Below are 13244 nucleotides of genomic sequence, written 5' to 3' on the forward strand. Positions count from 1 at the left end.
AGAACCTTCCAGTCAGGGAGATGAGAGCTAGTCACATGGCTCTGATTATCCAGCATGTCCAGCTGAACCCAAATTTGCCTGAATCCAAATTGCTTTTCCGGAATTCTGGATAAGAAGAAGGACAAGAAACCAACCTTGAATATACAGTAATTCATTTCTAAAACTTTTGTTTTTACAAACACAAATGATTGCAATGCCCAAAATGAGTCCATAGACTTCCCTGGTGGCTCAGATGGTAAGCATCTGTCTACAATTCGGGAGACCGGGTTTGATCCCTGGGTCGGGAAGATCCCCTGGAGAAGGAAATAGCAACCCACTCTGGTATTATTGCCTGGAAAATCCCATGGACGGAGGAGCCTGGTAGGCTACACTCCATGGGTCGCCAAGAGTCGGACACGACTGAGTGACTTCACTTTCTATGAGGATCTGTGCTCTCAGTTATTTGCCTCCTTATCTTGCCATGTTTAGTCATTGAACGAGATCACCCTCAATCACTCTCGGGTATCTGACAAGAGATTTGGGTATAAAATTCAGACTTTTAAGTTCTGCAGAGCAAGGTTCTCTGTACTGGCTACCAATTTGAATCACCTGAAGAGATATGGAAGCCCTAGATTTTACCCCCAGATATTCTGGTTTAGTTGGTCTGAGTGTAGCCAGAGCATGGGAATTTTTTAGAAGTCTCCTCAGGTGAGTCCAACCTTTGCTTTACGCAAATGTCAAGAACCATAGCTGGACTTCTCTGGTGGTTCAGTGGTTAAGAATCTGCCTGCCAGTACAGGGAACTCAGGCTCAATCCCAGGTCCAGGAAGAGCCTAAATGCTGCCACGGAGCAACTAAGCCCTGTGCCATGACTACTGAGCCCCCAGCACCCTGGAGCCCGCGCTCCACAACAAGAGAAGCCTCCACAATGAGAGGCCCAAACACTGCAACTTGAGAGTTGACCCCACTCGCTGCAACTAGAGAAAGCCCACACACAGCAACACAGACCTGGTGCAGCCAAAAATATAAATAAACACCTGGCTTTTTTTAAAAATGTGGCTTTTTACATTTGACAGAGCTATCTAGCGACCAGGCCAAAGCCAGGATCTGGAACCCCTAGTTCAAGACTCCTTCCCCAATGCCCTGCTGGGATTCACTGTTGCTGACTTACCAGCCACCTCTAGGCCTGGACACCCAACTCCTCTAGCTGCTGCTACTTGCTTCATAGCCCAGGATAATGTGCATCCTTCTTAGTCTGTTAAAGACGTGAAACACAGAAACTAAAAGATCTTGCAGGTCTGTAGATCTTGCAGAGGAGTGGACTCATGCTGGAGAAAGGAGGTCACTCAAGACTTAAGACACAACCAGCGGAAGTTTCACAGGACAGTTACACCAAGCACCAGTGTCATCTGTCAGTGAGAGGCTGACTTTACCGCCGCAGCAAGGTCACCCGCTCAGCCAACTTCCAGACGAGGTTTGAGTGAGGGGCACCTTGAGGAAGAGGCGGGCATGATGGAAAGTTATTAAATTCAAAGAACTCGGACTAAAATCAGTCCATGTAGCTTCACTGTTTTGCTTCAAAACACCTCGTGCCTGCTCTGGCCTCTTGGTCATGCTTAGAGAACTCCACAGAGACTTCAGGAGGTTTCCAGAGCGAATCTTCCTTAATCAGCAGAGGATCTGGGTGTAATCCAGTAGCCTGTTATTTTACAGTTTGGACATAAAGTCAGCTGCAGAATATCAAGAAAGTATAGATACATTTTGTTGAGGAAAAGAAAAAAAGGAAAAACTAACACTGGAGCAATAATTTCTATCCCAATTTCTTCCCAGCTTTTGTGGAAAGAGAATAAATTGGGTTGTGGTAAAGGAATGCATTTCCCAAACCATGTTCTTTGAACTCTCTTTCCAAAATAAATTAATGAGGCTTACTTCTTAAAAGCTGTTCATGACCTTATAAAGTTAAACAAAGTGTACACCTGGACTTCTTAGGTCTTTTGATAGAAGAATCTGAATTACTAGTATCCAGTAGGAGGATCTGGAGTAGGAAATGGCAACCGGCTCCAATATTCTTGCCTGGAAAATTCCATGGACAGAGGAGCCTGGCGGGCCCACGGGGTTGCAGAGTTGGACACAACTGAACACACACACACACATGCACACACACACACACAACAGGAGGATCCAGTATGCAGAGCTTCTTAGGGAGGTCTTGGTTCCAGGAGCCTCTCTCTCGACTGGTATGCCACAGAATACTTTTGGGGGGAAGCTACTTAAGTCAGAGAATGAGACGTTTGGATGGCATCCATGAACATGAGTTTGAGCAAACTCTGGGAGATAATGAAGGACAGGGAAGCCTGGTGTGCTGCGGTCCACGGGGTCACAGAGAGTCGGACAGGACTGAGGGACCGAACAACAAGAACACTCGAGAAAAATCTGATAGGCTGCCGTGCTGGGAGGCAGGTAAATTTAACAGGGTTTGTTCAAGAGGCAGGCTATGGAGGACATAAGATCATTCTGGGGTCTTCTGCAGTTAAATCTATGAAGAGGTTATGAAGGGAGACTGTTTCTACCTTCCCACCAGCCTTCTTCTCAGACCATATCGTGGGCTCTGTGAGAGCCTTGGCTGATGGGAGAGGCTTTTTCTGTTGAAGACAGTGGATTTTAATTCACTGATTCCCCGTTCTAGTCACTGCTATCCCTTGAAACATAGGAAAGAATCAATACATCATTTTCACATACTTTCTTGACATTTTTATGGAAGGGTTTCACAAATGTGGGAAATATTTCTTAACTGAAAATCATTTTTGCCTTGATTTTTAGAAGTCTAGAGCTGAGATCAGCAAACTTTCTCTGGCAAGGGCCAGATAAAAAATAGGTTGGTCTTTGTGGGCCATAAGGTCTCATAGTTATTCAACTCTGCCTCTGTAGTGTGAAAGCAGCCACAGGCAATTCATAAACAAATGAGTGTGGCCACGTGTCAATAAAACTTTATTTATAAAAACTTGTGGCAAGTAGAATGTGACCACATAGTCATAGCTTGTGAACATCTGATCTAGATGCGGCCATGAAATTAAAAGATGTTTACTTCTTGGAAGGAAAGTTATGACCAACCTAGAGAGCATATTAAAAAGCAGAGACATTGCTTTGCCAACAAAGGTCTATCTAGTCAAGGTTATGGTTTTTCCAGCAGTCATGTATGGATGTGAGAGTTGGACTATAAAGAAAGTTGAGCACTGAAGAATTGATGCTTTTGAACTGTGGTGTTGGAGAAGACTCTTGAGAGTCCCTTGGACTGCAAGGAGTTCCAATCAGACCATTTTAAAGGAGAGCAGTCCTGAATATTCATTGGAAGGACTGATGTTGAAGCTGAAACTCCAATACTTTGGCCACCTGATGCAAAGAACTGACTCATTGGAAAAGACCCTGTTTCTGGGAAAGATTGATGATGGGAAGAGAAGGGGATGACAGAGGATGAGATGGTTGGATGGCATCACTGACTCAATGGACATGAGTTTGGGTAAACTCCGGGAGCTAGTGATGGACAGGGAGACCTGGTGTGCTGCACTTCATGGGGTCACAAAGAGTCAGACATGACTGAGTGACTGAACTGAACTGAACTGATCTAGATGTAGATATTCAGTGAAGATGACCATTGTGTCACGAAATATGGAGTCTGTTTCTCCCAACTCTTTGTAAAAATTAAATGGCTAGCATGGGATAAAGATAAGAAGTATCTGGATAAAAATATTCTAGGGTTTGAAAGTTCATATTCAATGATGAAATAAAACAAAGATTTTTTTTTTTCCAATCAGTATTTGAAATCTAAACTTAATCTCTGATCCTGTTATAAAAATAAATGTTCCATCGATTCATTCTATCCTAAGTTTTTGATTCCTGGTTGATAGAAACTAAATTTTTCTTAGCTTCATTCTCTTCAGTACAAGGTATAATAATGCAAGGTAAAAATCAAAATAGTAATCATGATAAAGAGGCCTGGAACTGGAAGAAGATAAATAAGGGCTGAGCTGCAGATGGAGAAAACAGAGGTCAGGTTTCCATAGTAATAACAAAATAGTACTGACTTTGTGATTTTAACATGGAGCTGTTGCCACCAGCCTCAATGCGAATTGTGCTTTAAAAGTAATGTAAACACATCAGTATTCTATAATTACCCTACTAGAGTTCAAAGATTTTATTGATGTAAAATATTTTAACTTCTAAGTTAAACAACTGCTCATCCAAAACAGTGATTATTCCCCATTATCTGCCTCATGTCAGTGTGCTGAAATTAGCAGATTTGACCTCCCCGAGACCTATGTTTTTAGTGTAACTGAAGAAGATGATTGCAGCCAAGTTGGACAAGTTCCACATTGAGAACAAGCACTGATGCCTCAGCAGCAGTTGGGTAATTAGTTAAAAGTTCATGAAAGTGATGGCTGGTGCGCGAGCCTGTGACTTCACATGGAGCCCTGCACACTGTCATCACTCAGATGTGAAATTAATAACAACACCAGCATCGCTTGCTCAACAGGAGTTGAACTGCTCTCAGTCGCAGGTTAAGTCACACATCCACTCTTTGGAACCTCTTCTCCACCCCTCCACACCATCAGGCACGAGGATATGTTGCTTATCTCAGAACGTTTCATTCTCTGTAGAGTACTTTCTATTGTCAAATTCTAGCAACAAGCTACTAACTGACCGTAAACATTTGGGCAGGAAAAAATACCGTTTTGACGGGCTACGGGTGCACTGCAACACCAATCCTTATGCACAGAGAAGTCAACACAATCCATGTACTAATTAGCATCACACATTATTACAGGAAAGCCCCACAGCTTGGAGCCCTGGGAAAAGATGATCAGAGCAAAGATTATAGGGTCAGGCAGGCTATTATTTCTCATGCAGTAAGTATTTGAACAGCTTGCAGGATACGCTCCAAGGCTGGCTCTTACCTCTGCCTATGGAAACCTTGAGCATTTTCTCACCTGTTACTGTTTACAGACAGGTATCAGTGAGCATCACCGACTCAATGGACATGAATTTGAGTCAATTCCGGGAGATAGTGGAAGACAGAGGAGCCTGGCATGCTGCAGCCCATGGGGTCTCCAAGAGTCAGACACAACTTAGCGAATGAACAACAGTCCTGATTTCTGCTACTAAAAAGATTTTTATGGAGCACTGAGAGCTGGACAGTTATTTTCCAAATAACTGATGCTATGAGAGGGAAACATGGTTCCCTACAGAAGTATTCCCATGAGAGTCTGACAACATAAACAGGTACCCTACAGGGATTATGGAAATGCAGGCTGAAATTCTATCCTGGAGCCGCGATGTATCCTGAAACACCCTAGAGAACAAAGCTTAGCAGCAGCCACAGCTTGCCTTGCTGCAATCTCATACTTCTCCCTCTGACATGTCCTCACCTAAACATAATGCAGAGGGTGCCTCCAGCTAGGAGGTACCCAGCACCTGGACTTCCATGCGTTTATTCAGCTTGTTTTTACTGAATGGCTGCTACGTGCCAAGTGTGAGTCCAGTGGGGATTAATGTGAGCCAAGTCAGGAGTACTGAGTTCATCAGTTGCATAGTCTTCCGCACCTCACTCCTGACCATCTTCATTTTTCTGACCACGCTGTTCTTCCGTGCCTGTGAGATACACACCACTTAAATCAGGGCAGGGCTTAACTCCCCTCCCCTTACCTGCATCCCACCCCCACCCCGACCCCGTATGAGAAAATCTGATATATCTTTTCTGCGAGGAACTTAATTTCTTCCAAGAAGTTCTCAAAGAGGCATACATGCTCCAAAGAGTGAAAAAGCATGGAATATACACATGGAGCAGTGTCTATCTTATTTTTTAAAAAGATACCAGTCCTTTTCAAATAAGCCCTTCCCAGTATTTAGAAATCCTTTCAAGAAGTCTTTCTTTTCACCGCATACTCCAAGACTTTCTACTCTTTTTAGTCTTTTACATTCACCTTGTCTGTGGAAGAGAGAGTTTAGATGACCACACAGATATACCCTCCATATGGAAATAATCATTGTCTGCAGTAGGTTACCCAGGCAGTTCTACCAAGATTTGTGATTGATTTACCCAAGCTGGCTTACAGATTGTGGATTCTAGAGGAATCAGGATAAGTCAGGGTCAAAGACTCAATTTAAACTTGACATTCCCCATGAACATTATATGATACATGGAGCTGATGGAAGTCCACTCTTCTTGAATATTAAGGTTTCTGCAAATGTATTTTCCCATCCTATCCACTTTGCTTCAGAAGGAAGGTAGAGTCAGCAATCTGAACCCAAGGTTAACACTTTGTGGCATTATCATCATCTGTGATAAGAAGATAGCCTCCAAACTGCCAATGGAAGAGTGGGGGTTTCATTTTTAAGTACCTCGTTATTTCTAAGGGATGAAGTGTACAAACAATCCTTGGTTTTAGAGAAGGCAGCCTCCCCCCAAGACTCAGTTCATCTCTGTTCAAGTTGGCTGCACCCTCTCTTCATTCTGCTGCTCCCCTCCTGGACTCTGGCTGGCTTTCCCAGTTTAAAATCTTCTGCAGCATTTCTGGTAAACTGTAGCACTTATCAACCAGCCTCCTGATCCTTGGGGGCATATTGAATATCCGATGAAAACACTGCAGAATTGGACAAGCAATTATTTAGTTTTACAATAATTTCTACTGATTAGAGCAAGTCGATTTTCACTTGCGGCAGTCAGAGATGAGGAGGAAAAACTGAGATGAACTCACCAATCCTTACTTGATTTTCAGCAGTCTGGGAACAGAATGTGATCTGCAGGTTGTGTGGTCCAAAGAGTACAAAAGGGGACGCCAGTCAGCGTGGCACTTGTGGTGAATCTGTGGTCTTTTTACAAAATCATGCTGTTCAAGATCGTCTCTGCAGTTCTTGTTTCCCCAAGGTGGCTTTTGTCTGCTCTAGCTATCACTGACCATGAACTCTGTAGACACGTTGAGTTGAAGGAGAGTCAAACAGTGTTCAAATGAAGTCTTTGAGTGAGACTTATATGACAGCCATTCATCCCGAAGGCACAGACTGGCTGCTGGAACCTCTTCCTTGGGTCTTTATACATATATGAGGTTGATTGACCCCCTCCCTCCATTTTTAGACTTAACAGTACCCTGGAAGCTTGCTATCCAGCCATTGCCTGCAGAGGCCGCATCTGGACCATACCCTGTGGCATCTGTAAACAAGCTGCTTGTCACTGCCATCTGACGGGTCAGTTGTTGCCAACACACCATATGATGGTGGATTCTCTATTACTTTTTCCTTACAGTGAAAGTGTAGCATGGCCCACCTCATTATTTTGAAGGAAAAGTGCATTGCTTTTTTGATTCAATCCTTTACACCTTCATTCAGGAGATAGTTACAGAGGCACTGAACTGGGCATTGGTGATATAGCAATGAGTAAGACAGAGAGCTTACATTCTGAATGGGGAGACAAACAATGAAAGAGTCAACAAAGAAGCAAGATAATCACAGACTGTGGTAATGCCGTGAAGGAAATAAAGAGTACAATGAGGAAAACAGGTGGTGGCTACTTTAGATCAACTTCGTTCTGAACCTCGATTTGAAAAAAGATGTAAAAGATCACAAAACGTATTAAAAAGCAGAGACATCACTACTCCGTCTAGTCAAAGCTGTGGTTTTTCCAGTGGTCATGTATGAATGTGAGAGTTGGACCATAAAGAAGGATGAGCACCGAATTGATGCTTTTGAACTGTGGTGTTGGACAAGAATCTTGAGAGTCCTGTGGACTGCAAGGAGATTCAACCAGTCCATCCTAAAGGAAATCAGTCCTGAATGTTCATTGGAAGGACTGATGCTGAAGCTGAAACTCCAATACTTTGGCCACCTCATGCGAAGAGCTGACTCATTGGAAAAGACCCTGATGCTGGGAAAGATCAAAGGTGGGAGGAGAAGGGGACGGCAGAGGATGAGATGGCTGGATGGCATCACCGACTCAGTGGACACGAGTTTGAGCAACTCTGGGAGATGGTGAAGGACAGGGAAGCCTGTTGTGCTGCAGTCCACGGGGTTGCAAAGAGTTGGACATGATTGATTGAACAACGACAACACTGTATGGAGTCGCAGTATTTGTCATTTGGTTAGCCCCTCATCCCCCATCCAGGAGAGGGAGACTTTGTTGGCGGCTGGTAAAACTCTTCGTCCAGCTGCCCCAGTGGAGACCCTTCTGTGGCTCTGAGGCTGCCCCCTCTTCTTCCAGGTTCCATCCTGGACAAATGACTGGAGGAGCAGACGGTGGGCCAGGAGGGGCTGGGGGCCCGAAGCTCATGGAAGCACTGCTCCTGCTCTGCCTTCTGACCAGCGACAGAGGCTGCCTCCCCCAGCTCAGCCACAAACACAGCCACCCTCCCTGTCCTCAGTCTCCCTCCGAGATTCAGAGAAAGGGAGGAACAGCCGGTTCACCGAGGGCAAGTTCCTCTGTGCGGGCTCTGGAGAAAGCATCCTTCTGACTCAAAGTGTTCATGGCATTCTGTTCCTTTTTTTTAAATTGAAGTATAGTTGATTTGTAACGTTGGGTAGGTTTCAGGTCTACAGCACTGTGATTCAGTCAGAGATATATATACATAGAGTTTCTCGGATTCTTTTCCATGATAGGTTATTCCAAGATAACTGTACCAAGTATAGTTCCCTGTATTACACAGTAGGTCTCTGTAGTTTACCTAGTTTTCACGCTGTCGTTTTTTATTAAACTGCTTACGTTGGAGTATAGTCGATTAACAATGCTGTGATAGGCTCGGTGGACAGCAAAGGACTCAGCCACACATACACACGGATCCATTCTCCCCAAACTCCTTCTCATCCGGGCTTCCAGGTAACATGGAGCAGAGTTCCCTGTGCTGTATAGTAGGTCCTTGCTGGTTATCCTTTTACATATACCAGTGTCATACTATTCTTATGAACCATCATCCTCAAGAATTTTGCATCATGAAGAGCAAGCACCATAAGCAGAAAAATGGAAGCATTATCTATATCTAGACAGATCTCCAAAGAGTCTCCACTATATTCACGCTGCACCAACAGGTGACTACTCACTGACTGTAAACTGACTTGTCTATATGGTGAATTATTCTAAACATGTGTAAACTGAGATCATTTATAATAAGGAGATTATATATATATATACAGACATATATATACATAACCTAAAAGGAAATAAAGATATATCTAGAAAGCAGATACATATATCTATAAAGATATGTTTATCTAAAAAGAAATAAAAAATATATATTTATATGTATAATACTTGGTTTCTTTTTAGATAACTTTGTTTTCTAAAACAGCTAGGAGAAAAAAGCCAGTTTCAAAATACTTGAAAGCTTTTATCCATTTAGAGGTAATTTTGTTTTTCAGAATCCCTTTATGACTTAAATTGCTTCAAAAATATTTTCCCCTCAAATGCCAATGTGTTTTCAAAATGGAAAGATCAAAGTGTCCATCAAACCGCTTCCATGGAAGCTATATTCCATAATCTTATCAGTATAACCTGCCCCTGCTCAGAATTGCCAGAGAAAATGCAGACCAGCCAATTAAATGTGAATTTCACATAAACAACAAATAAACTTTCAGTATAAAAATGTTTCAAAAATTACGTGGGGACTATTTATACAACTGACACACACACACACAATTTATACTAAGACATTATCCAGTGTTTATCTTAGTATCTGCATTATTACTTACAAAGTCTGGCAGCCTTTCCCCAAATAAAAGATCTGAATCTGCCAGTCCCCATCACCACTCACCACCCCCACCACCTTCACTGAATACCTGAGAGAAGCCCAGGCATCAAAAGTAAATGGAAATATTGATCAGTATTGAGGAACAAAAATTAATTGGGTGATATTGAAGAGTATTAAAAAACACAGTCACCATTGGCCAGGTAAATAGGGAATTGGGCAACTTATATAAAATCTTTAAAATATGTAAACTAGATCATAAGCAAGTTCACTTTCAAAGACTTCACCATAATGAATGCATCTAAACCTTGCACAAGTGAAACCTAGAATACTTTGAGTGCTTAAGCCAGAAGAAGGTAAGATGTTTTCTAAATCCGCGTGTGTGGTGTGTGTGTGTGTGTGTGTGCGTGTGTGTGTGTGTGTGTGTGTGCGCGCGCGCTCAGTCGCTCTTTGTGACCCCATGGTCTGAATTCCTAAAAAACAGTTAGTAGCTAAGGAGACCACACTCACATTTTATTTTGGTATTTATATTAACTTGCTTAACCTCGCCTAATCCATTCTCTCTGTGTGTGTCTCTTTCCAGTTACCTGAACAAGAATAAATACCTGACAGCTATTGACCAAGACGCATTTGCAGGAGTTTATAGTGGACCAACCCTGCTGTGAGTGAGACACATGGGGGAACGTTTGCCTTTTGGTGCAGCGGAGGGAGGGGGCCAGTAAGACGATCAGCTGATGATGTTTATGGGGAGAGAATGTTCTTGTCTTGGATAAAGGTTTCTGCTAGTGCTTTTCTGCCCAGCTGTACAGGCTACTGTTCAGAAGAAAGTCCTTGTCCTTTGAGACTCAGAGGGTCCCACACTCCACTGTGCCATCCTGATGCCTGATGTCACCTTGGTGTGGACATTCATGAAGGCCCTCTTGTGGAAAAAAAGACATTTTTGAGCAGCTGATGTTTGCAGGCATGAGGTCTACAAATAGGCAGAGGGCACTTAGTCTTTGCCGAGAAATGACTGTGCATTGCACAGTGCACGGCAGTAAGAAGGAAGAATATAAATAGCTTGATTCATATCTGGGAAAACTTACAATCACTAGAAAAGAAGAGATGTGAACATTTTTGTAAAGCAGCATGGAAAAAATTGTATGTTTGCAGTTGCTCTGATTTATACTGATACCTCCATATCTCATCATGATCAAGTCCTGTTGATTCTGTCTCCCGCAAGCCTCTTTATCAGGACCACCTTCTTCATCCTCTCAGTTTTGCCTTAGTTTAGAATTTCATTCTTGAGCACTCATTCCATCCTTCCCAAAGTGGAACACAGTCATTCAGGAGAAGCACAAGACAATCCATCAGAGGCAAGAAGTTTCCATCTATAAATAAGAGGTTCCATCAAGTAGGGAATGGGTGCAGCCCAAGGCAACAGTGGGTGGTCCACAGTCTTGAAGACTTACACCCTCACTCTTTCACTTTTAATGATTTCACTTTACTTTAAGATTGAATGCACCCCAGTTGAAAGGGTTTATGACCTTACTTGCTTAACAGACAGCCTCCATATAACAGGGCAGAGTGACCCTGAAAATCTCTTGTACCATACTGGGGTTCACTGGTAACTCATGGCAAAGTACTTAAAAGTATTATGCATTTTTCTTCTTACAAAAAGACAAGTGAAAATAATTGTATTGACCTTTTCCGTGAATTTTTTTTAACCTGGAAGATATTTTTTAAAGATATCTTTAACTGCTCCTTTGAGATAAAAGGTGATATTTCACCAATGAATGAGGAAACTTGTTGCTTTTCTAAAGAAATGTGTGCTTTGGAAAGAGCCTTTAGAAACAGGTATTTGGAAACATTTACATGTTATGTAATTTTCCTGATGAAAATAATGAATATCACTTATAAAAATATTTTTAAAAATCAGAAATCAAATATTAACATGTTTTAAAACCTTTTGAATTGAGTTGCAATGGGTAAAATTCACATGTATAATATATGAAAATGAAACATCTTTAGATTTAGTTTGCAGAAACTACTTACTGACATCTGAGAATATGGATTTCAATAAAAACATATTTGATTACTAAATAGGATTAAGAGATGAGAATCTTAATTTAGTAAGTACAGCCAAGACTGCCCTATTCCATTTGGAACCATCTGTCTTTGTGAGGTAACTTTTTCAACTGACAATGATATAAACCAAAACCAAAATAAACTGACCCAGAAGCAGACCCTGAAGAGCTGAATCAGAAAGGGTTAAACAACAATTTTCAAAATCAGTAAAATATATTTAATGACATTTTTGGTGAAATAATTTTAAGAAGTATTATTTGTCTTTATCCTATCCTTCTAAATGTATGGTTGGGCTTCACTGGTGGCTTAGATGCTAAAAAATCCGCCTGCAGTATGAGAGACCAGGGTTCGATCCCTGGGTTGGTAAGATCCCCTGGAGAAGGAAATGGCAACCCACTCCAGTATTCTTGTCTGGAAAATCCCATGGACTATAGGTCTGGTGGGCTACAGTCTATGGGGTTGCAAGAGTCAGACATGACTTAGCGACTAAACCACCACAATAAATATTTGAATCATACTTCCATAAATGCTACAGCATTTAAATAGCAGTCACACTTTAAAGATAATTTAGTAAGTTGCCTGTATGGGAGAGTGTCTATTTCTGCTTCTTTGAAAGTGGTAAATTGTTGTTGTGGTTGCTCAGTTGCTAAGTCAAGTCCGACTCTTTATGACTCCATGGACTGTAGCATACCAGGCTCCCCTGTTCTTTACTATCTCTGGGAGTCTGTGCAGATTCATGCTGTCTAATCATCTCATCCTCTGCCACCCCTCTTCTCCTCCTGCCTTCAGTATTTCCCAGCATCAAGGTCTTTTCCAATGAGTTAGCTCTTCGCATCAGATAGCCAAAATATTGGAGTTTCAGTTTCAGCATCAGCCTTCCAATGAATACTCAGGATTGATTTCCTTTAGGATTGATTGGTTTGATCTCCTTGCAGTCCAAAGGACTCTCAAGAGTCATTTCCAACAACACAGTTCAAGAGCATCAATTCCTCGGCGCTCAGCTTTCCTTATGGTCCAACTCTCACATCCATACATGACTACTGGAAAAACCATAGCACTGACTAGACAGACCTTTGTTGGCAATGTAATGTCTCTGCTTTTTAAATATGCTGTCTAGGTTGGTCATAGCTTTTCTCCCAAGGAGCAAGTGTCTTTTAATTTCATGGCTGCAGTCACCATCTGCAGTGATTTTGGAGCCCAAGAAAATAAAGTCAGTCACTGTTTCTACTGTTTCCCCATCTATTTGCCATGAAGTGATGGGACCGGATGCCATGATATTCGTTTTTTCAATGTTGAGTTTTAAGTCAACTTTTTCACTCTCCTCTTTCACTTTCATCAAGAGGCTCTTTAGGTCTTCTTTGCTTTCTGCCATAAGGGTTGTGTCATCTGCATATCTGAGGTTATTGATATTTCTCCTGGCAATCTTGATTCCAGTTTGTGCTTCATCCAGCCTGGCATTTCACACAATGTACT

The 13244-nt window shown here is 42.1% G+C and overlaps 1 protein-coding gene across 2 annotated transcripts in view; it reads left to right on the forward strand.

Moving 5' to 3' along the window:
* The window catches only part of TSHR (thyroid stimulating hormone receptor), a 155335-nt gene that overhangs the window by 108726 nt on the left and 33365 nt on the right, over positions 1 to 13244 (forward strand). Inside the window, exons 8-9 of one of the 2 annotated variants that reach the window (XM_065940785.1) lie at positions 10288 to 10365; positions 10514 to 10583. In XM_065940785.1, the coding sequence (XP_065796857.1) occupies positions 10288 to 10365; positions 10514 to 10583 (148 nt within the window). Of the gene's footprint in view, positions 1 to 10287; positions 10366 to 10513; positions 10584 to 13244 lie in introns of those variants that run through there. The other variant, XM_065940784.1, reaches the window with a different exon arrangement.

Source organism: Muntiacus reevesi, chromosome 7, assembly GCF_963930625.1.
Source record: "Muntiacus reevesi chromosome 7, mMunRee1.1, whole genome shotgun sequence".
In the NCBI taxonomy this organism is placed as follows: Eukaryota; Metazoa; Chordata; class Mammalia; order Artiodactyla; family Cervidae; genus Muntiacus; species Muntiacus reevesi.